Source organism: Suricata suricatta, chromosome 5 (assembly GCF_006229205.1).
Source record: "Suricata suricatta isolate VVHF042 chromosome 5, meerkat_22Aug2017_6uvM2_HiC, whole genome shotgun sequence".
Taxonomy (NCBI): domain Eukaryota; kingdom Metazoa; phylum Chordata; class Mammalia; order Carnivora; family Herpestidae; genus Suricata; species Suricata suricatta.
Window position 1 is genome coordinate 74,469,687 of NC_043704.1, and position 25,367 is coordinate 74,495,053.

At 41.4% G+C, this 25,367-nt stretch overlaps 1 protein-coding gene across 1 annotated transcript in view; it reads left to right on the forward strand.

Annotated features, from left to right (window-relative positions):
* ATP13A4 (ATPase 13A4) overlaps window positions 1–19,051 on the forward strand; it is an 86,232-nt gene extending 67,181 nt beyond the window's left edge. The window contains exons 26-30 of the mRNA XM_029938730.1: window positions 6,086–6,257; window positions 7,256–7,449; window positions 8,813–8,901; window positions 12,052–12,132; window positions 17,377–19,051. Coding sequence (XP_029794590.1) covers window positions 6,086–6,257; window positions 7,256–7,449; window positions 8,813–8,901; window positions 12,052–12,132; window positions 17,377–17,589 — 749 coding nt within the window. The 3' untranslated portion in view covers window positions 17,590–19,051. The remainder of the gene's footprint in view (window positions 1–6,085; window positions 6,258–7,255; window positions 7,450–8,812; window positions 8,902–12,051; window positions 12,133–17,376) is intronic.
* Window positions 19,052–25,367: the final 6,316 nt, after the last annotated feature.

A 25,367-nucleotide genomic window follows, 5' to 3' on the forward strand; every position in this document is an offset into this window, starting at 1 on the left:
GACATTTAGGCTCTTTCCATGTTTTGGCTATTGTTGACATTGCTGCTATGAACATTGGGGTACATGTGCTCCTATGCATCAGCATTTCTGTATCTCTTGGGTAAATCCCTAGCAGTGCTATTGCTGGGTCATAGGGGAGTTCTATGGATAGTTTTTTGAGGAACCTCCACACTTTTCCAGAGCAGCTGCACCAGTTGACATTCCCACCAACAGTGCAGGAGGGTGCCCATCTCTCCACACCCTCGCCAGCATCTATAGTCTCTTGATTTGTTCATGTTAGCCACTCTGACTGGTGTGAGGTGGTATCTCAGTCCACTTATACTTTTAATCCTACCTCTTCCTACCTTCTTGGGGATTTTGTTTCTGTAATAATCTCTTTCTTCACCATCATCACCTTTTCTCTTGCCTGCTGGATCAGCATATAAATGTATTTTCTTATCTCCTACCAGACCCAATATGCAACAAAATCATTAGTTATTTATTGAGTGCCTCGTTTGTACTACTTAACCATAATAGGCACTTAGAATACATCAGGGAAATAAAAAAAAAACATACAAATTCCTTTCCATGCATTCTGGTCAAATAGTTCTGCTACCTACCTCATCGTTCAGACACCTGGAGCCATCTTGGTTTCTGTTTCCTCTACCCTTCACATCCCTACAGAGAGTTTCTGTTGGCTCTGCCTTCCAAAGCTCTGTACCCTCGACACAGAGCCGTGTCACCTTCTTTGAGGATTCCCACAACAACCTCACCACTGATCTTGCTTCCCCTCATCCCCATTTGCCTTTCAAAGAGTCATAAGAATGTTAGTTTTGAAAAGTAAATTTTATTGTCACCCACTTACTTAAAATGCTTCCGCCCCTGCCGCTTCTGCTTCACCTACAAGCATGTTGCTCCCTTCCTGTTTCAGGCATCCCTGTCCTCCTGTCACTTGAGCATTGTCAAGCTGGTGATCACCACACTACCCTTGTTTGCTCTTTTCTTTGCTGAAAACACTCTCCCTTTCCATCTTTATATGGCTTCGATTTCTTCTTGTTATTCAAATCTTAGCTCAAATGTCACCACCTCAGGAAGGTCACTTTAAATAGTCACCAAACCAATTATTCTCTATCACATAATTGTGCTCTATTTTTGGGGGGGAGCTTACCAAGTTTATTCAAGAATTCCTACAATATATTCCAGATAAATATATTCTCCTGTTCCTCCTCTTCTTTATCCTAGTTAATCTGGAAATAACACAGTTTGTAACTCTCTTTGCTGTTAGCAACTATGTGCAATGAATCACATGAATTATTCTTCTTCAAGTATCTTTTTAGGCTTATTTATTTATTTTGAGAGAGAGAGAGAGAGAGAGAGAGAGCATGCGCGCGAGAGAGACAGCGCATGCATGAGTGGGGGAAGGGTGGAGAGAGAGGGAGAGAGAGACAATCCCAAGCAGGCTCCACACTGTCTGCGCAGAGCCTCATGTGGGGCTCAACCTCAGGAGCCATGAGATGATGGCCTGAGCCTAAGTTGAATGCTTAACCAACTGAGCCGCTCAGGTGCCCTCTTCATAGTTTTTTGGTGAGATGTTTCAAACACCATTGGAAGAAAGCACCTCAGAAGCGACTGTAATCTTGCTCTTGCTCCTTTCAGTGGTTAGAACCCCTCCACTGAGATTCCCATCTTTTCCACTCATTTTGATGCTCTCTTGAACAAACTGCTCAAAATGGGCAGTATCCATTATTCCCTCTTCTGCAGGGTGGGTGCAGTCAAGGGCAAACGTCAGAACTTTCTTTTTTTCTTTTTTTGCCCTTCTTCACCACAAACTTTCTCATGGGCGCCATGGTGGCAGTGGAGACAAAAATCACCGTTGTGCTCTCTAATTGTGTGTGTGTGTGTGTGGTGCCTTTCACAATCTGAAATTATGCTTTCATCTCTGTTTTTATTGGCATCTTCCTGTCTCCCCGCTCCCCCCGCCCCAGAGTGTGTGCATGGTGAGAACAGCACCTTGTCTATCTTGACTACTGCTGTGTTCCCTCTCCTTCTGACAGTGTCTGGCATATCCAAGGGGCTCATAAAATACTTGTCAAATCTCTGGAAAGAATACCCATGGCCAGTCCTTACTGTTATACAAGTTCTTTTTCATATGAAGCCAAGCCAATCTCTATGTAACTTGCACCCATCCCAGCTCTGCTATTTGGGTGACACAGTCTGTGTTTTCTCCCCAGAATAGTCTTTCTTCCAGATATTTGAAAATAGCCCTAATTTCTTCCATAATTGTTCTCTGTCTAAGAACAAGCATCTCCAGGGCCACCTGGGTGGCTCAGTCAGTTAAGCTTCTGACTTTGGCTCAGGTCACGATCTCACTGCTTGTGAGTTCGAGCTCCGCATCAGGCTCTGTGCTGACAGCTCAGAGCCTGGAGTCTGCTTCGGAGTCTGTGTCTCCTCTCTCTCTCTCTGCCCCTCCCCCACTCATGCTCTGTCTCCCTCTGTCTCAAAAATAAACAAACATCAAAATAAATTTTTAAAACAAATAAATAAATAAATAAAAGAACAGGCATCTCTAGATTTTCCTCTATTTTTTGATAGATAACTTGACAATATTTTGTTCTTATGGTTACTAATATATATTCATTGTCAAACAATGATGGAAAACATTACAAGATAAAATAAAGAGAAAAAAAATCCATCTTTATCCTACCATTCAGAACTAACACATTAAAGCATTCTGATGTGTGTATATAAATGAAATTTGAATTAAGTTCTCTGAATAGTTGTGCATACATTTTCTTCATTTAACTTTGTTATAACTTTTCATGTCATTATATATTTTAACTCTTTTTATTGTGGTAAAATATACATAACATAAAATTTGCCATTTTTACCATTTTTAAGGGTATAGTTCAGGAACATTTGTGCAACCATTGCCACTCTGTACTTCCAAAAGTTTTACATCTCCCCAAACGGAAACTCTGTACCCATTAAGTAATAGCTCCCCATTGCTCCTCTTCCCAGCCTCTGGTCGGTAACTTCTAATAGACTATTGGTTTCTATAAATTTACTTATTCATAATAGTTTATGTAAATCAAGCCGTATAATATTTATTCCTTTGTATCTGGTTTATTTCAATTAGGATTAGCATTTTTAAGATTTGCCTATGTTGTGACATGTATCAGAACTTCATTCCTTTTATGTCTGTGTAATATTCGATTCTAAGTATATACCACATTTTCTGTATTTTTCTGATGATTGACTTGAGCTGCTGTCACCTTTTGGCTGTTGTAAAAAATACTGCAATGAATATTTGCATAATTATCTGTTTGAGCCCCTGTTTTAAATTATTTTTGGCATAGGAATGGAATTGCTGGGTCATATGGTCATCGGATATTTAACTCTTTGAGAAACCACCAAACTATTTTCCAGAGTGACTATATTTTCCATTCTCACCAGCAATGTATGAGGGTTTCAATTTTTCTACAGCCTCATCAGCATTTGTTACTTAACTTAAAAAAGTTATTTTAGACATCCTAATAGGTATGGAACGGTAACTTATTATGGCTTTGAATTTATTTCCCTAGTAACTAATCATCTTGAGCAAATTTTCATGTACTTGTTGGTCATTTACATGTCTTCTTTGGAGAAACGTCTGTTCAAGTATTTTGCTCACTTCTTAATTGGATTTTTGTCTTCGGTGGTTGAGTTCTAGAGTTCTTCACATGTTGTGGATACTAAAACCTTCTCGGATATATTATTGCAGACGTTTTCTCCCATTGTATGTTGTCTTCTTATGTAAGAAACAAAACTGTTTCTTTTATATCTCCTTCTTTGGGTGTCATATCTAAGAATACATTGTCAAATCTAAGGTCATGTACATTTACCCTGTGTTTTCTAATAAGAATTTTATGGGTTTGGACTCTTATATTTAAGTCAATTTTGTGTGCGTGTGTTAATTTCTATACATCGTTTGAATTTGGGATCTAAGTTCACTTATTTGGCATGTGGGAATCTAGTTGCCCGAGCACCATTTGTTGAAAAGATTGTTATTTCCTTCATTGAGTAGTCTTGACACTCAAGTTGAAAATCAATTGGCCACAGATGTATGGGCTTATTTCTGGATCCTCAGTTCCATTCCACTGGTCTATATTACCTTGTTATAATACCACAGTGTTCTGATTACTGTTTTTGTAGTAAGTTTGAAATCAGGGAGTATGAGTCCTCCAATGTTATTCTTCTTTTTCAAGATTGTTTTGCCCATTCAGGGCCCCTTATAACTCCACATGAATTTGAGGTTCAACTTTAGCATGCTACAACAAAAGACCATTTGAATTTTGATAAGGATTGTGCTTAATCTCTAAATCACTTCAGATAATACTGAAATTTTGACAATATTAAGTCTTCTAATCCATGAACATCTGATGTATTGCCATTTATTTATGTTTTCTTTCATTTCTTTGACTAAAATTTTGTGATTTTTAGTGTTCAAGTCTCTCTCCTCTTTGGCTAAACTTATTCGTAGATATTTTTATTGTTTTGAATGCTTTTGAAAATGCAATTGTTCTTTTAATTTCTTTTTTAAATTGTTTATTGCCAAAGTATAGAAACAGCTGATTTTTTATGTGTTGACCTTGTTTCCTGCAAGATAGCTGAATTTGTTTATTAACTCTAGTAGCTTTCTTTTTTTAAACATAAACAGAAGTGTTTTTTTTTTTAAAGTAGGCTTCATGCCCAACATGGGGCTCAAACTCATGATCCTGAGATCACGAGTCACATGCTCTACCAACTGAACCAGACCGGCACCCCATTAGTACCTTTCTTGCATATTCTTTAGGATTTCCAATACATAGGACTATATCGCTTGTGAACGTAGAGAGGAAAGCTTTCAGTCTTTCACCTTCCCTTGAGTATGATGCTATCTCTGGGTTTTTCATTACATATATATAATCAAGGGGATTGTGTGTAGCATCCTAAATTGATAATGATCTAGTTTGAATTCATATCTTAACTTTAATAGCATGCAGAATCTCTGCTACCTCACAATTCTGTCTCCTCCTTTTATATTGTTGTTGCCACAAATTACATCTTTATCCATTTTGTGCCCAACAACAAAGATATGTATTATTCTTTATGTGCCCATCTTCTAAACCATGTAGAAATATTAAGTGGGATTAAAACTCAAAAATACAATAATACAGCCATCTATATGGGGGGAGAGAGAATCCCAAGCAAGCTCTGCACTATCAGTGCAGAGCCCAATGTGGGGCTTGAAACCATGAACAGATCATGACCTGTGCCCGAGTTGGACACTTAACTGACTGAGCCACCCAGACACCCCTACAGCCTTTTATATTTGCTTAAATAGTTACTTTTAAAAAGTGTTTATTTATTTTTGAGAGAGTTAGACAAAGCGAGAGGAAAGGAGGGACAGAGACAGGGAGACACAGAATCCAAAGCAGGCTCCAGGCTCTGAGTTGTCAGCGCAGATGTTAAGCTCACAGACTGTGAGAGCATGACCTGAGCCAAAACCAGGAGTCAGACACTTAACCAACTGAGCCACCCAGGTGCCCATTGTTATTGGATATTTTAAAGCATTACTTCTTAGTGACTCCCTGTTGTTTCATTTTATAGATGTACCATAGTTTACTGTAAGTGATGCAAAGATGAACATCTTTCTACATCTCTGATATTTTTAGCTTAGGATAAATTTCCAGAAATGGAATAACCATGTCAAATGTTATGAACAGTTTCCAACGTTTTCATGTTCATTGCCAAATTGCCCTGCAGAAGGTTTGTGTCAACGTATGTTTCCACAAGCAGTATATAAGAGTGCACATTTCATCATGCCCTCCACTCTAATTTGATGGTCTTTGCCTATTTAGTAGGCAAAAATAAAACCATTTCATGATTGTTTTGTCTTCTCTTTTAAGAATTGCTCGTATGACTTGAGTTTGGAGCTATTCACTGTATTTTGTTCCCTCAAAACCCTGATGTATTTCAATTTGTCAGTTTCCTTGCCTGTGTGGGCCCAAGAAGCTACACTGTTCTTCTGATGAAGACCACAGTGTTTTCCCCTGTCACAAGCATAATGCTTGAATTTATTTTGTAGTGAATCTGAACGGTGCCTACCCCAAGCTGGTGCCTTTCAGGCCTGCAGGACGGCTGACTTCCCCACCTCTGCTGCTCTCTGTGATTCTCAACATTCTTCTCAGCCTCGCAATGCACATTGTGGGCTTCGTTCTGGTGCAGAGGCAGCCTTGGTATTCCATGGAGCCACACAGGTACTGCCACAGCTCCGTTCCGGCTTCTCACGCTCTAATTTCTATCAAACATCATCTGGCCCTTATGACAGGAAGCAAATTGTTCTTCATTCCTCTGGAGGCACTGGCTTCTTAAGGCCCTTGGGAAATTTTCTGGTGATCTTCTCTTCTCTGTAGCCCAGATTGGGGATATTATTCATTGGCACTTAACCTTTGCCTGTCTTGTGTGATAATGATCCATGACCTTTTTGTGTCTAGGGTGACTATGCGTTATAATTTGCCCAGGCGGCCTCAGTTTAAGCCTGATATCCCAATGACATTGTTTTTTAGTTAATTAATTGTTGAAGTATAATTGGCACACATGTTACATTAGTAACAAGCTATCAGTTCAACAATTCTTCAGATCATTCAGTGCTTACCGTGACAAGTGGTGTCCATCTGTCACCATACGTTATTAGGATATTTTTGATTACAGTTCCTATGCTGCAATTTGCATCCCCATGACTTACTCATTTTATAACTGGAAGTTTGGACCTCTGAATCCCCTTTATCTATTTTTCCCTCCCCCTCCATGTATTTCTCCTGTGGCAGCTACCAGTTTTTCTGAAGATATTAGTCTTTCCCTTTCACATTCAAATCTGTTCCTGTTGGATGATAAATTATGTGGTCACCCTATTTATCAATATTCAGAGATCTTAAGCTGCAAGAGAAAATAAATCATAGTTTACTCATCTTTTTCCCATATAACCTTACTACACATGATGGGTACCCAAATTATTGAATAACTTATCTATCTATCTATCTACCTATCTCTCTATCATATATCTATATTTTATCTATTCATCTATCCAAAGTATGGATTTATTTGTACTGGTGTGTTTCTCCTTATTTTTCAGTATACTCTTTCCCAAAGTGTAGGTAATTACAAAAGCACTGAGGGCATGGGATCCTGTAGGTATCAATGCTCCATAAAGATCCGTCATCTTACTTCATTACCTTTTTTGTTTCCTTTTTTTTAGTGCCTGCACAGTGCAAAATGAAAGCATCTCAAAGTTAACCATCTCTCCCACTGTTCCAGAAAAAATTGGAAGTAACAGTGCCTTCACAAGCTTCGAAAATACTACCATATGGTTCTTGGGAACAATCAACTGTATCATAGTGGCTCTTATTTTCTCTAAAGGAAAACCGTTTAGGCAGCCCATGTATAAAAATTGTGAGTAGCATTGTACCAGATAAGAGGTGAGAGGTCATCAGAGGGAACAGAGGTGCCTGGGTCACTGGGAGAGGAGCAGTGGAGTTGATGCCTATCTGGGGCTCCAGTTTTACTCCAAGGCTCTGTAAAACACATTTTGCAGCTTCATTCTTTGCTCCTTTCCTCAAAGCTGCATTCAATTCTAGGGCTTCTTTCTCTACCTCTTTCCTTCACCAGAAGTTTGTCTCCAGGTGTCCTTTCATGGTACCACTCTAAATTGGAACGACTCATTTACTGCCTCACTTGTCAGTATTTGTCAGAATTCATCTGAGAGGAGGTGGAGAGAGGGAAGTGTCACAGCACTCAGTTGGAACATGTCTCCTGCCATGAAGACAATGGTTAAGATGTCATTGCGTGGTTGGCAGCCTGGGATTGGGTCCAGCCCGAAGGACCCTGGCTATAGTAATCATGGAGGCTCTTGGCCAAAGTCCATGCTACGTCCTTAGATTCTGGACTGGGGTGGGGTGTGTGTTAGGAGAAGTGGGTGACCTGGTTAGCCTGTGGAACATTTATTTGTATACCATCACTACTTCTCTGATTGGGAAATTATAATTAATTATTTGCTTGCTTGTTTATTTTTAAGTTTATTTATTTATCTTGAAAGAGAGAGAGAGAGCACACGAGCAGTGGAGAGTCAGAGAGAGAGAGAGAGAAAGAGAGAGAGAGAATCCCAAGCAGGCTCCATGCTGTCAGCACAGAGCCCAATGTGGGGTTTGAACCCATGAACTCTGAAATTGTGATCTGAGCCAAAATCAAGAGTCTAATGCTTAAACAATTGAGCCACACAGGTGTCCCTAATTGGGAAAATTTAGAAGCACAAGTAGAAGGATCAATACCCTCATAAAAATTTGTTTGTTTAGAGAAAATTATTTTGCCCTTCTCCTTGGGCTGAGAAAGCAGACAAATGCTGCCCTCTACGTGGCTGCAATTTAACTCTTTGTTAATTTACAGCCCTCCTTTTATCCAGAAAAGAATCTGAAGCAGGTGACTTGCATTAAAAAGACTCGGATACTTAACTGTCTTCAAGGCAGTTTTTGAAAATATATTAGGTCAATGTTGCTCTCTCTGTATCTCCCACTTTTATTCATTGAAACTTACAACATGCATGTGAAAATTTCCACCCGCCTCAAGGACATGCATAGAAATTGTGAAGGTGAGACCCATCACATAGAAATGAGTACTTGCCATTTATTATGCTGTGTTTGGATGTAAAGAATCAAGTCAATTAAATCAGTGTTAATCTAGAATACGTCGATCAATAGATGTGAAACTCAGTATGTGCTCTGATTTCTCTAAGTGATGGCTTGTGTTCTTATTTTTTCAGATATATTTGTCCTTGTGCTGGTCGTACAGCTGAGTGTGTGTCTATTCATTCTATTTGCTGATATTCCAGAATTATATAGGCGTTTGGACGTAAGTCTTATCTCTGGGCTATGGTGATGGCTTACAGTTATCTAATTCCCTGACTGCACGAAGCAGGTCACAAGTGCGATTGACATGAATTCTTGACACTGATCATTCTTTTGGAATAGTAGAGTTAAAAAGAATACTACATTTATTTGTATATTTTCAATTTAAGTCGGCCAGGAAATAAGATTCTGTCTGGTCTTGATTTCAGAAGCAGTGAACATTTTTCTTTTATAAGAGTCCTTCATATATTCTCTTTCAAGTGTGAGTGATTTTTTTCCCCCAAATGCTTCTGTTTTGAAGCAGTTGAAAACAGTTTGCCTGTAACACTTTTTCTGTTAATCCTCAAATCTGTACTTACATCTTTTTAAAAAAAACTCTATAAAAACGTATTTGTATGTTCATATTTAACATCTGCGAAACTAGTTTGCAAAGAGCCATAACTTACCTCATGAACTCTCTTAGAGTGTGTAATTTTGAGATAAATGCCAAACTCTAGAAGAGACGATTTTTATATATACAAGCAAGGGGAAATGTATATTTTAATTCCTTTTACCTATACTTTTGAATTAGAAGCTTATTATTATCAAACATCCTTTAGACCAATAAATAGAATACAGAAGAGATGGTAAAAAAAAAAAAAAAGGAATGGGCTTGTTTACTTAGTGCTGCGTGAGCCTGCCCGCCTCTCCAACTCAAAGACACATGTCATGAAGGCCAAGGTCCTATCTTATTCATTCTCATATTACCAACCAGTGCCTAACATAGCCCTCGACACATAATGGCAGTAAATGATCATTGTAGATCAGGTTCCCAAATGGAGATGAGCACTGGAAGCCCACAGTTCATTGCAAACCAGCAAAACCTTCACAAACCCTTCCTGACACGTGCCGTAGAAACTAATGTCCACCTTCCATTTTCCTTTGGATCACCGTGTCACTGTGTAACCGCGTAATTGCCACTATTGTTAAATATGTTCGTGAATTTGAGTAAGTAGTCATGGAAATAGTTTTTGCCTGCTAGTCTTCTAAGTGAGTTAAAACTTCCTAATACTACAGAAGTTAGGGTTAAGATATGTTGGGTCTAGTCACACTCTTTAAGAGGAAAGACTCTTACAGAGAGGCTGATTCCTCTGGTACAACAAACTAGGGATCCTGTTTAGTTTCGGGGGGCCTGTATGGGGTCATTGCCAACATGACTGCCAAAGAGTCTGCAGAGAATCGTTGCTCACCCTAAAAATAATCTTTTTTCTTCTTATTACATAAAACTGTGGGTACATTCTAGAAAACGTGAATATGCAGGCAGAGAAAATTATAACATTAGTCGTGATATCCTTCCATCTTTGAAATTTCATATATTATAAATGTGCACTGACTGATTTATGCAGTTTATTTAAACGGAATCATGCTGTTTTGTAACCTAGTTATTGCTCATTTAAAAAAAAACTTGTATGAATTTTTTTAAAAATAGAAATATATTCACATAGTTTAATATTCAAAAGTTAAAAAGTTCTATCCTCCTATTCTTTTTCCCCTGCCACGAGGTCTCCTCTCTGGAGGAAACTGATGACAACACTTTATTTTATACTTTTGAGCATCTTTTATACATATGCCCATACACACACACACACACACACACACACACACACACACATATTTCCTATATTCTGGCACATTCTTATGCAAATAGCAGACGATTACATTTGTCCAGGTCTTCTGAGCTGAAGGTGGCAAAGTGAGATGAGACACATGAGCAAGCTCTGGAGGAAATGCCTGTAGGGGCAAAAAGATGAGGAAACCCGAAAAGGAAGGGAAGGTCCCACACTATGATGTAGGTCTGACCCCCACGGAGGAGTGAGAGGAGAGCCAGAGGGGTAGGCTTTCAGACCACAGGGCAGTTCTAAGAAAGCCCAGTCACAGTTGCCCATCAGAGATGGCTAGTGTGTCATAAGAATGAGTGTGATTAGAAAGCCTGTCTTCCTCAGGTATTAGCTCTGAGCACCTCATGAGGAGTGTGGGCTTGGGGTGATCATGGTGGGGGGTTCCAAGGATAACGCTGGAGCACCTGCCACTTACCCTTCCAGCAGGGGACCTGCGTGGGGCACACATAGCTGCCCCCATCACACACAGTTCCACTCCGTGTTCTTTCATGTGACCGTGGATTTTGGTAATTGTTCCATAACAGTACATAGAGCTTCCTCATTCCTTTTTTTAATGCAAATATATTATTTCAATATACATACATGTACCATAATTTATATGTAGCTCTTTATTGATAGGCATTGAGGCTGCTTCCAATATTTTGCTATTCCAAACAAAGGTGCAATACAATACCCTTATGCATATATCATTTCAGGCATGCACAAGTATGTCTCTAGGATAAATCCCCAGAAATGGTTTTGAACTTTTAATTTTAATGGCATTGCCCTCCATAGAGTTGCATCAGTTTATAATCCCCCCTGTGTAGAAGGTAGTGTATGAGAGACAGTGCCAGGTACAACAATGTGTGCTTGTCTTCATTTCATCCCTCCATCCATATATATGTAAGTATATATATATATCGTGTGCCTGGGGAGTGCCTGGGGAAGATACAGAGAAACTGGGGAAAAAAAGGCTTGAGGTGACAGCTTGATGTCAGCCCCACTTTCTCCACTGGTGAGTACCCTTGTTATGTGCCCCCAGCCCGGAGAGTGAAACCCTGGCTTGAGGCTAAAAAGCAGAGCTCAGCCGAGGGGGAGGTGGCACCAGAGAGAAGAGGGCAGTCCTGCTCCCTTCAGGTTTGACAGGGGTACCCCAGAGCCTCCTGGGAATAGAGCCACCTTTCTGTAGTCCCTACTAGAAGCAAGCAATTCAGGGGAAAAAACCCACTTTTATCAAATTTGTTAAATTTCAATCAAATGTATTTGAGGGAATTTAGAAATTACAGGAGCACCAAAAAATAAAAAGAAGAAAGAAAATAAAAGAATAAAAGCAGAAATCATAGTTTCCATTATATATGTGTGTGCATCGAATATGCATATGTATGAAACATATACGTATAAGCATGTCTGTTACACACATGATTTATAACCTATGAAAATGTACACTGTGAACGTGTGAACATTTTTCTGACATTTATTTGTCTTGAAACTAACAGTGATTCTCCATCTTCCACCAGCTTGTCTGCACTCCCCTTCTGTGGAGGGTTTATATCATCATTATGCTCAGCTCCAATTTCATTGTGTCCCTTATTGTGGAGGTAAGTGACCTCAGGCTGCTGGTCACTGTGGGTAGGGATGGACGGGGCACTCTTTAGAAGTCTGAAAAAAGAACAGCTTTAGCTAAGACTCAACAGTGCAAGGGGCTCCCTTTCCTGGCCACATGAGCAGGTGCTTTCTTCTGGTGAGTTCCAAACAAGGTGTTAATTTTCTCATCTGAATGGTGGACTTGGAAAGAATGGATTATGGTGTCTAAGGTCATGTTCATTTTTAAAATCCACAAATAGAGAGCCAACTCAATTCATTTTTTGAAATTAAATATGATTCACATACCATAAAATTCACCTTCTAAAAAAGTATACGGTTCAGTGGTTTGTAGTATATTCAATGAGTTGTGCAACCATCACCACTAATTCCAGAACATTCTCATCACCCCAGAAGAAATCCTGTACCCGTTAGCAGTCATTCCTCATTCCCCCTTCCCTCTTCTTCACCCCTTGCCAACCACTAATTTACCTTTGGGTCTCTATGGATTTACCTATTCTGGACATTACACATAAAGGGAATCATACAATATGTGATGTTTTGTGTCTGGCTTCTTTCACTTAACAACTTCTCTTTCTTTTACTTTACAGATGGGAAATAAGATTCATAGTGAGATTTTCTTGGCGTTTATTCTTCATTTTCCATTTGCTCCATTTCCTCAGTGAAATGAGTTTATGTTCTCCTTTTTTTGGTTATGTGGTTCACTCTCTCCTCCTTCAATGCTGTTATTTAGGCCAAATCTCCATTCTACAAAGCCTCCTGGAGAACAGAGGCACCTCTAGAAAAGGTGGCTATGTCAAAGGGGAGGTGAGCATCACATTCCATCTGTCCCCAATCCGGGTGGCCATGTTTCCGGTGGCAAACACAGCCCTGGGCCGGTGAAGAGGGATTCCTGGAACCTGACTTCCCTGCACCACCTTCCTTACGTAATCGCCAGGGTAAAAACCACACAGGAGCTGGTGTCCGAATAGGACATGGAACTAAAGTAGAGGAGCCTCTCTCTGTATGCAAATCCAGGGCTTCTCAAACTTGAGTGGGCATCCAAGTCACCTGGAGGACTCCAGCTTGTCCAGCCCTTCTCCTAGCATTTCTGATTCAAAGGTCTAGAATAGGCACAAGTGTTTGTTTCTAATGGGTTGTCTGGTGATTTGGATACTACTGGTTGAGAGACTACCCTGTGAAGTACCGTGCTAACCCAAGTGGTCTCCAAAGCCACCAAATTAATAAGAGAGCATCACATGAGTGTCCTCGTACCTAGCTGCAAAAGGATGAACGTTGCCCTTTAAGAGATAATCTCATGTTATGTACCGTGTCCCTGTCAGGGATCACATTATTTCCTCTGACTAGTTTAGCTTCCCCCAATATCTTCTTACTGAAATGCTATTCCAATCTCTATGGCACAGGTAGTATCCTCTTCATGGGGCTCTCCCAAAGACTGGCTGGGTTAGGCAAGTAACAGTGGCTTAAACAATCAAGATATTTATTGATCAAGATATTTATTGACTCACCTAACAAGAAGATTGGAGGTAAACGGCTTTAGAGTTGGTGTAGCAACTCAGTGGTGTCATTGGGGATCATCAATCTTTCACTTTTCTGCCTCACCATCTTTAGATACTGGCCTTCATGTTTGCACGTATTGCTTGTGGTGTCCAAATAGCTTCTGCATAGCTGGGCATTGTCTCTGTTTTGATGCAGGGAAAGTAATGGAAGGAGAGGCACCAGCAGGCTTTTTAACCGTTACATATGAACCTTTTATAAGGGAACTAAATCATTTTCTCTAGCCACCCTGCAGACTTCCTCTTCTACCTCATTGGTCAGAACTGTGTCTTATTGTCATCCTGAGTAGCAAAGCATTCTGGGAAAGTGGATCCATGCCTAAAAAGTAGACAGATTTGCTTGGATTGTGTGTGAGCTTTTTCCTCTTAGGTGGGGAGGAAAAGGTTGGGAGGAATGTGCTATAGGGTAACCGAGCAACAGAGTCGGCCATAATCCTCTAGCAGGAAGCCATTCTACTGTCACCATATTTGCCGTCAGCCAGACTGCATCAGCCAGAAGTAGTCCGCCTGGGTTGGAATCCTAGCTCCATGCCTTTCTTGCTGCCTGACTCTGGGCAGCACTTGCTCCTTCACTTCTCTGTATTTCTGTTTTCTCATCTGAACAATCGTGATAATAAGGGTACCTTACCTCATACAGTTATTGTGAGCATGAAATGTGAACACAGAGAAGCACATTGTAAATGTTTGATAAATATTAACTATTATTATGTTATCCCTTGTGGTTCTTAACATTTCTTCATTTGTATCTATCAGTCATGCGGGATTTTTTTGGGAAAAGAGGGACTTTCCCCAAACATTTGTTGACCATGTGCCATGACCCAGGGCACAATTCAATGCAGATCTGGATGATGGAGGAGTATTCCTCCGCATCTACAGCGAGCAAGAGGACCAGTGCTACAGTTATCTGTGTATGGATTATGTATAGACATAAACTGCGCTGGCAAGAACTCATTTCAGTACCTACAGCCTCTGAAACCCTGCTTTATTCTAGTAGAAGCTGGGTAGAGCTTTGTTCAATTATTAAATGTCAGAAGTGACGCTGCTCGCCTCCAGCAGATGGAGAGGGTAATATGATACTCATGAAAGATTAAGTTTCTCCTTTGTTTCTTGAGTCCAGTGAGAAATGGAGACAGGCGTGGATGTTTAGCAGAGGTTCCCAGCAGGTTTCACACTGAGAAATAACACTGTGGGGTCCTAGCTCTCACCCCCAGGCCCCTGCACTGAAGTCTCCACTTGTTCGAAATTACCCTTCTGCTGTCAGTAGGCATTCGGGAGCCAACTAAAGCCATTTGGGTCTGTGGTGAAAGGCAGTTGTAATGGAGAGTTACAGACACTAAGATTTCGTGCCCGATGAGGTGAGGCAGGCAGAGTAGGTAGAGACCACAGACTATCATAGATGCAGCAAGATGTTTTCCTCATGTCGCTGACAGGAGATACTAAAGATTCCTGCGCTAACCCCATTGTACCTGGCCAGCCTGTGACAGATGGTCCAGAGAGGTTTCAAGGGACAGGTATGGGCGATGGCTGGCCTTCCTTGGGCAAGTTCACATATTGCGTGGTCTGCTGAGAGAGCTAAGACTATCCCTCATCTTAGATCAGCCCAACAAACAGTTTTGAATGGGACCTTATCCTTACCTTGCTTTCTCATGATCTGACCTCCAACTGAAAGCTATAGGAGCTCATCTGGATAGCTCTATTCATTTGCCATTTTTATTACTTTTGTGTTTGTGTAAATATATGTATGTGTGAATTATTTTAGTGGCCAGTCTGAAGAGCTTGTGTGGTGAAGTTTTTTGTTTTGTTTTGTTTAGAAATGATATTTCACCAAGGGGCTGCTTTTTTTTGTTTCTTTTTTTATGTTTTATTTTTGAGAATAAGAGAGACAGAGCACAAGTGGGAGAGGGGCAGAGAGAAAGGGAGACACAGAATCTGAAGCAGGCTCCAGGCTCTGAGCTGTCAGCACAGAGCCCAACGTGGGGCTCGATCTCATTTACCATGAGATCATGACCTCAACCGAAGTCAAACGCTTAACCAACTGAGCCACCCAGGCACCCCAGGGGATTCCTTCTGTTTCTAATTCTGCATTTAGTTTATAATGTAGACTGACAGGACAGGTTACTTCGCAGTGCTTCAGATTCCCTTTCTAGATACAGGCCATTCCACCACTGGAACTGTGAAAACACTCAAAGCATGTCTTACAGCCCCAAAGTCTCTATGTGTTTCTGTATGTGTGTTTTCTTTTGTTTCTTTATTTTGTTTTGTTTTGTTCAAAACCTGCTAAGATTTCCTAGATATAAACTAGACTTTAAGACCATTAATTGGATCCCATGATCCTGCCCTATTCCAGCAGGAGAACTACTATTCTCTTGTTAAATAAGAAGGACAGAAAAAAAGAAAAAAGAAAAGGAAAAAAGCCTTGCTGTGGGAGAGTAGATAACAAGTCTGGCTAGGAGAGCCCTGATGTTTGCAAGAGGCTCTTGAGATGGCTGTGTGGGTCTTAAACAGCCTGCTACCAGATGGTCCAGTTTAGAGACAGAAAGATTCAGACTAGCTGTTTGCTATTATTTCCATTGGCAATGGGACTCAAATGTCAAAGATGGGTGGAGTTTAGGGAAACTACTGCTGTGGCCAAGTTCCTTGTGGAATCCCATAGAATTGACTCTTCCAGTTTAGCAAAGATACCACTGACAGACACCAAAATGAATATAATTCTGTGGGACAGCAGGCTTCTCATATTTTTCTTTTTGTTTTTTTAAATAACTTCCATGATGGTTAACTTTCATGACATGATAAAAATGAAAAATTAACACAATAACCTCTTATACACTCTGTATTATAAGTTATAACTTGGGGTCTATTTGAGACTCAGTCTAACTCATGAAACAGAATTGCAGTCCAAAATCTTTCCAAAGAGACATATCTTTTGTACTGTTAAAAAAAATGCATTGTATTGAAATACTTGTAGATGAAGGTTAGAGTCCACAGTGAACAAGGCCACAGTACATAGCTATTTGTTAAATAAATAATTCAGAAAGGTGGTAAAGAAAGCCACCTATCCAATGCCCTGCCCTGCGTTATAACGGAGTTACACAACAAGGGAATTATTATTTCTAATCACTGAGGCTCAGATAAGGTAACTAATTTTTCTACAGTAGATGTTGGAGCTGGAACTTGAATCTAGGTCTGTCCAAGTCTAAGATTGTTAGATCTAAGATCTCATATTCCGATCTTACTGACCTATGTTCATGACTAAGGAGTCATTTGGCAGGCACACCAAAGCCACATTGTATGCATGGTACATCTTTCTAGAAGGTTATTCCATGGGAGTGTGGTATGGAGTGGAAGGCAGAATTTGAATGATTTTAAATGTAATTTATATATGAGATTCAAAAGGAATTTCATCCTTGAGGCAGACTACTTCAAGCTGTGTTTCCAGATTCTTAAAACTGGGAACTCTCTCTTCTCCCAGAAGAGTTCCTTGAGTGGAAAAGCTCGAGAGGCTGAGACCTACCCCATGAAACCACATTGGACTTCTTTGCACAGGCCTCAAGTCTTGTTTTTGTTTTTGTTTTTGTTTCTTGTCAAGCTGAATCTAAGCCACCAATGTGGTAGTTCCTTCTTTGGGTCTATGGAGGGCTATAGCTTTGACCTCTAGTTGTAAAGATTAACTCTCTCATTTTGCAGGAGGCCATTATTGAAAACCGAGCCCTGTGGACAACATTCAAAAGGTGTTTTGGCTATCAATCAAAAAGCCAGTATCGGATATGGCAGAGGGCCCTGGCAGACGACCCCAGCTGGCCCCTGCTAAACCAAACGTCCTACTCGGACATGCCAGAGTGTGGCCGGGGAGTGTCTTACAGCAACCCGGTGTTTGAGAGCAATGAGGAACAACTCTGAGGCCAAAATGATATCTAAGTTGATAAAGCATAGCAATGATGGCAAAAGGGACCAGTTTCAGTGATTTTCCAGCAGTGAAACTCTTACAAAACCAGCTGGAGTTCTGGGAACAAAAAACCTATCCAATCATGGTCGCAAATTCAAGTTTACCTGATAAAGTACTTTCTACAGAGCAGAACACTGCCCCCCAGAAGAGTACCTTCCTCTTGATTCTGAAAGGATTGAAGGTGTTGGTGAATCAAGAGTGGGCCAACGATGGCAATGGACCCAGAGATTGGGAGGCTAAGTACAAGGAGAATATATAATCTTTTTTTTTTAGATAACATATTTTTTAAATGAAATGAGAGAAAGTAGCACTATGTGTAGTCATAGAATTGTAACATGTGAAAGATCACCTTTGGATTCTTGTTTTATTGTTGGAAAAACAAGTGCATGAGAGCTATTACACCAGTCTTCACCATCTGGCTTCCTTTCCTGCATAGTACTTTCAGAGTTAGGACATTTCCTTCTGCTTCTGGCCTTCCCCTACATATTTGGAAGGATGGACTAAGCTCATGCTTCAGTCACAAATAAGTCCCTTGTCTCAGTGGCTTAATACACAAGAGCTTCTTTCATGGTCCAGGTGACTCTGACCAGCTCTCCTCAGTGGTGACTGCTTCAATCTGTTGGCTCCACTGGCTGGAAACGAAATCTCCACATTCACTGTGATGGGAAAGGAAGAGACCGGAGAAGGCGCAGGGCTTTCCACTGCCTCACCCAAAAAGCGAACGCTTCTCTTCCACTCCTCAAATCTCATTAAATCAGGAGTTTGGCAAAGAACCTGGGAAGTACAGTCTCCTGTGTTTAGGACTTGTTTCATGGACAATGACCTGTGCAGTCACCTGGGGTCCCATGCTTAGAAGAGCCCCATGTTTGGTTTCATGCTTTGCTGTTGCCATCTCGAAATTCTTAACTTTTGATGCTCTTTTGATACATGCTACTTTAGTTCTCTCCCAGGAACCCAAGCTGGACCAACTACATAATTTGTGGGGCTGAGTACAAAATGGAAAAGTAGAATAACAAGTCTGGCTAGGAGAGCCCTGAAGTTTGCAAGAGGCTCTTGAGATGGCTGTGTGGGTCTTAAACAGCCTGCTACCAGATGATCCATTTTAGAGACAGAAAGATTCAGACTAGCTGTTTGCTCTTATTTCCATTGGCAATGGGACTCAAATGTCAAAGATGGGTGGAGTTTAGGGAAACTACTACTGTGGCCAACTTCCTTGTGGAATCCCAAAGAATTGACGCTTCCAGTTTAGCAGAGATATATGTCCAACTCCAGGTATTTCCACTCCCCTGTGCTATTATCTTTGAGAAAAGTTAGTCTTGTACCACAATATTATATGTTATCAATTGATGTAAGTCCTTATGCAATCTACACATTTCTTAAGTTTGAGGCTTCAATAAATTGCCCTTATCACCATTACAGTTTTGTTATCTTGGATTCATTTCACATAGAAAACATCCAGATTTCTGTTAGCTCAGCAGATAACTCTGAGTTTTAGGAAAACATCCACAGATAGTATTTTAAAGCAAAAGCAAAATTTTCATCACAAACATCAAATCCTAGGTGAATGTTCTGGACAGGGGGTGAGTCCCAAGCTGGCTTTGCTCCTTATCAGTGGCATCTGCAAGCATTCCCTTCCCTGGCTGAATTCCTGAGCATGGCTGGAGGCTCTGGGGCTGCAGATAATTCTGGAAACATGGTGTTTCTCAGCCATGAAAGTATCTTGTTGCTTCTGGTTTTAAAATAGGGTGTGAAGAATCATTTAAATAGGCTGCAGAATCATTGTCTTCTTTCGTACAGAAAGAAATGTTCCCTTTTACAAAGTCAGCCACAGCAGAGATGTGGTAGCTCTGAATGTCTTCTTCTAAAACTCGTAGTTTTCTCATTTTTCAAGAGTGGAGGGCTGTGGACAGGGAAGGCTGGAGATAGTCTGCAACTTAGTCCTGGGCAAGTGCATTCCCACCTAGAAGAGCCCCTTACCAGGCACTATCTCCTCTCTTAGCTCATTTGATTTGCACGATTCGCTCAGGACTCAGGCAAGAAAGGTTTTATCATTTGCTTTTACAGGTGAGAAAACTGAGATTCAGAGGAGAGCAGACCCAGGCCTCAGACACAGATCTCCTGAAAAAACCTTCTGTTGTTTACAAATACCTCCCAATTACAAAGCTCCAGCAGGACTGGGTGTTTGGGGTGATCTCACAGTCAAACAAAGAATAGGTTTCTTATTCGCCAGGTGGAAGGAGGCAACCTTTTGCTAATACCAGGGCCTAATGTTCCAGTGAATGCCAGGCATCCTGCCAAGCTTGGACTAGAGGTGTGTTCAAAACCAAACAAAACTAATACTCATGAGTGTCTGTCTTTCTGAGACTCTGAGTTGCTCTTACCTTGGTCCTAAGGTCCATTCTCAGTGATTCAACAAGGGTGGCAAAAGATAGGGAGGAAAGACTCTTTCCCCACCAGCCAAATAGCCCTCAAATCTTTGTCAAAAGGGACTTATTCTGAAGACCATACTTGAAATTGACTATAACTTAGAGGTAGTGAGAAAATGCTTTACCCAGCAAAATAGAATTGTGGGTATTGTCAAGGGATGTGAGAATTGCTTGCAAATACTTAAATTCTCTCCTGTCTCCCACCTGAGCCCGGTGACACACTCAGTGGGTAAAGAACACAGTGGGAATGGCCTCAGGGTGACACGAAGACTACTGCCCCAACAGCTCAAAAAGCAGTAGAAGCCGGTGACCCCATGAGGTGTGAGCTCCATGACAAGTGGATATTCAGAGACCAGTTAGAGATGGAAGTCAATTCTCCAATGGAATTCAGTTACGTGCCAGAGCATTTTCAGACTTGATATGCACATGTCTCAATCTTATGCTGGGATGTGAACCATTTGCTGTCACTGCCCACATAGAAGAGCAGACTGCCTCTCGTGGGGAAACGGGTTGGGGCAGGGAAGGCTTTTAGCTCTGTGAAGTCCCACAGTCAAATGGGCTTGACTGTTCTGTACCTTGGAAGGTGGCTTTTGATGGGGATAAGATTCTAGAAAACAAGTGCCCACTGATGAGTCCTGACCACCAAACTGACAGTTGGGACATACTTCTGATATGTGTATTTTCATAGAAAGAGCTGATTGAAAAAAATTCAGTAAAAAAACTATGGGAGAGTGCGCCAAACCTGAGGACAGAGCTACCTATGCCCAGTACGCTTGTTTGACCAGGGCTTGGAGGAGAAAAGGACACAGTCATCTGCTCCACATCATTTAAGGGGTCCCCTGTATGTTTGCTCCAAGGTACTCAGCTCTGACCCACAGAGAGGAACTCTGGCTCTGGGCTCTTCTCACTAAACACGTAACGATCTGAGAATGGAAATAGCTCTGTGCCATCTGTGTCCTCTGAGCTCATAGAAGTATACATGTGCACACTGGCAGATGTGATGACTGGAAAAACGAGTATTTATTCAGAATCTTGTATTTAGTTTATGCTGTAATAAGTTATTCTGTACAAAAGAGGCAAGCATAATCTGTGATTCTGGTGTTATAAAATCAGTCTTTTTCCTTTTCTGTGGTGGAGTCTTGCACTCTGGCTGATACTTCAGGAATACTGAAGGAAGGCCACATCTTTACAAAGTTCTAGGCATTTCCTAACACTGCTGACACCATTATTCATAACGACACTACAGTCTACAAAATACTTCAGCACTCATTCTCTTGTTTAAGCCTCATGACAATCTTAAGAGGAAGGCAGGGCAAGAACTGCTATCCTCCTTCTTTTGAAGAGGTTCCTCCAAAATTCTCAATAACTCATGCAAAGGCACACAGGAGCTGGAGTTTCATTCAGACACAGGACTTCTGCCAACGAGTTCTCTGCTCTGTCACTCTCCCATGTTTCTCCTGGATGAAATGTTTGTAGCACTGAAAAACAAGAAGGCAAGCAAGGCAAGGCAACTATCCAATGGACTGCCATGACAGTGTAATTGCCTCCAGAAAGAGTTTTTAGTTCTCATAGAAGTTCTCTTGAATTTGATTATCAATCATGGAAAAGGTCAACTCCCATCGCTGAGTAAACCCCTATAACCAAGCTCTATAACCTGTTTTGTGGGAACAGATGTAGTTCTGGTTTCTGACGTAGGTCTCCAGAAGCTGAAGCCTATATCTCTGCTTGAACTTTGCTCATCCTCTGCTCTGTCCAGCATTTTAAGGTCATATGGATTCTGTCTTGGCTTTGTGATAACCTCACTTCTTTAGGCCAGTCAGTAGCTCATTATCTCCAGCACTCAGTAACTCATTCACACATACAGGGGCTTACCTTCCCAACTTAAGACCTGTGCTCATGCTGCTTTCTCTTTGGGGGCATTGATAATTCTTACTCTCATCTCCACACACCCAAATCTCACCCATTTTTCAAAACCCAGTTAGAACACCACGTGGGCTGCAAGTCAAAAGGGAGATTTCTTTTATCTACACGCTGCTCGCACTCCACCAATGTCTCCTTTGTGTGGCAGGCAGCTCTTTTGACCGTGTATTATGGTCCTGTAGCATTTTGAATTCCTCCAACTCCCACCCAACTCCACTTTCACTAAGAGCACATTCTCTGAGGGTAGGGACTAAGCCCCATTCATCCCATCTGCCCACTCTGCACTCAGCACAGGGCAATGGCTGGGGCTCAGTGAGCAGCTGTGGCATGACTGAATAAAAAATATAATCACTGAGACAGTTGGTTGATTTATTTTTCCTCCTTTGGGAACATCTGTTTTCCATTCAGTACAAGGAAGCTTACCCAAAACAATAGGACTATGAATAAAAACACAAAGTGCAAAGTATAGTGATCCAACATGGGGCTTCATCAGTTCAGCTGTCCATTTACATGGCAGAGCACAGAGCTGTGCTGTGGAATGAAGTGCGTTAAGCATGTGTTGCAAAGACACTCTCGGTATGTAGGGGACCAAAGGGGTGAATTTGTGGGCAGGTACAAAATCTCTCCCAGGGATATACTCATCCCAAGGGAAGGGAAAATTGAGGCAGGACTTGTTTAAAAAACAAACATTGGGTATTGGAGGACAAGGGAAAAATTTGAGTACAACTGGGTGTGTATTCTTCTTTCTGCTCTCTGGTTTCACCCTAATTTTCAGAACTTTTGTAGGACTCAGGAAGAGAAAGCTGTGATGGAGAGAAGGTGAGGGTAGAGAAAGGAGAGAGAGTGAGCCCATCCTGTGTTCTGTGTGTCTCAGTGTAATAAACAAAAAGGCAGAGAGAATCCTGGCAATGACGTGGCTGTGGGAGCACAGACAGAAGACGCATGCCACTAATGGCTGATGGTATCATGCAGAGACACACAGGTAACATGGACAGTCTGAGCATGTCTCCAAATGGCTAAAGGAAATAGAAAGTGCCTGAAGGGGATGGAGAATGGACAGGTGACACAGATGGCCATGTAGTCACAAATGTCTGGGGACCCTGGCTACCAATCTCAGGGTCGGACAAGGCCCACAGAAGCCTCAGGCAGCAGCAGAGGTCATCTCAGAGTGGTGACCTGTGGTAGCTACAGCCAAGGCTGGTGCAGGAGGGGAGAGCATGCTGTACGCAGGAGCCCTGCACACAGCGTCACGTGCTGGGGCTGCTGTGGAAATTCTCAACGACTCAGGAGGGACTCCAGAGTGATAGAGCTTCATGATCCTGTTTTTGACTATTGTTCCAGGTTTATGTGGCCAAAAAACATAGCTTATAAAGATAGGAAAGATTCCTCCCCATTCAATGAATGCCTATTTGGTGGAAGTCCATACAGGAACATTTACTGGGAAAACACTCTGAGAGAAAGCTCTGCAGAGCCCTAAAGCCACTCTGTCCCTGGCCCGCTTAGGGACAGAACAAAGCACAAGAGGAGGTGACTGTGCAGCTGGCTGGACCTTGTTTTCTGAAAGCTGAGCCAATTCTCTCCTCACCTAACCCAAGGCTACCCTTGAAAATGTGGTAAACTTGAGAGTCTTAAGAATCTAGCCACAATCCATGACTAATTGAAAACTGGTTTGCTCTGAGGATAAGTTTGTAGGTTTGGACCCTCCCTAAATGGATCCTGGAAACTGATTTGGTCTGGATGCCGAGAACTGTAGTTGGGAGAGACCAACCCTTTGTGTATCCACCCACAGCTCACCCTAGCATAGTGGGGAAAGTTCACAGGTGTCCCAGAGAAGAGTGGGTGGCTCAGGCCAGCAGAACCTGGGCGTGCACCTGGGAGCAGTGTGAGGGCAGAGCTGGTTTTGTTGGCACAGTAGTCATGCTTGCTGAAGTCATTGGCTCTCATCCAGAGCCCCGTCTGACCACATTATCAGGAACCACACAGCACTCAATAGAGAATGTCGACCTCAAATGTCCTTTTGGACAATGGCATATGTCAGTTAAGAGTACCAGCTTAGGTAGCAGACCATTCTGAACTCTAATCCAGCCTTTCCTGAACTGTGATTTGACCATTGTGTCTACATCCTGGTTTCCTTGACTATGGGCATGTGAATACTATCTACTACCTTATTTGTAACTGCAAAAGTCAAAGAAAATTAAATATGGCCATAATTTCTTTTCTTTTGTCTCTAAAACTTTAAGGAGAGTTCTTAAGTCTTGGCCTGACACATAGTATAGCTAGTTAATGTGTTGTGTGAATCAGTAAAAGAGTAATAAAAGAATTTATGCAAATGAAGAATGAACGAACTAAAGGACACATGCAAACTTCAGGATTTGAGTGTAATTCTAGTTTAACTAAAATGTCATTATCCACAATTTGCCAATTATTTAAAATTATTCTTTTTTATGTAGTCTGCTGATTCTCATTTTATGTATTTATTTGTTGTTTATTTTTTTGAGAGAGAGAGACGGAGAGCCAGAGAACACAGACAAGGAAAGGGCAGAGAGAAGGAGAGAGAGAATCCCAAAGAGCGTCCACACAGTCAGTGCAGAGCCACCTTGAAGGCTCCATTCCATGAGAATATGACCTGAACTAAAGATGTTTGACCAAGAAGCTTAACAGACTAAGCCCCCCAGGTGCCCTAATTGTTATTTAAGATAAGGTTTAGAATGACCTACCTCCAGCCTCTGTTTATCGAATCGGGTCACTTGCAATTCAAGAGAGTCAACTGTCTTTTTAGATCTCATTTTGGGGCCTTGTCATCCTAGCATACACCTATGCCGCCTATGCTGAAGGCTTGTTTTTTAAAATTGGTCCTTCTTGGATGACTTTCAGGTCTATTAGATCTTAAAATGAGATGCAAAGAGCTGCACAAGGCAGTCCAGGTTCAGACATATGTATAGGTAATGTTTCGCTGGTCTTTTTGCTGTCCCATTACGTGTTAGCTTACTCTCTCCAGGAAATAGTGCTCAACAATTTATAGGCTTCTGGTGGAACATGGTTCTCAAATTTGACCCATTGTAAAAATCCCCAACTTGCTTATTAGGAATAAAGTCCTGGGCCCAACCTGAGACGTACTCAGTCAGAATCTCTGAGATGGGTTCCAGGGCGTTGTAGCTTTAGCAAGCTCTCCAGGTAATTCTGATAATGAATCAGGTGTTGGAACTGTAATCCTAAAAGAATAATTTAGATTATTTTCCCCTAAATGTGCTATCTTGCCCTCTTCCCCATAGAGACACATCTACAATTTTTTCTTGCCAACTCCACTAGTGGAGAGAGAACTTTTTGTGATGTATTTCCTTTGGAGATACTGTGTTTGTCACCCTGCATTCTCTACTCCATGTTAT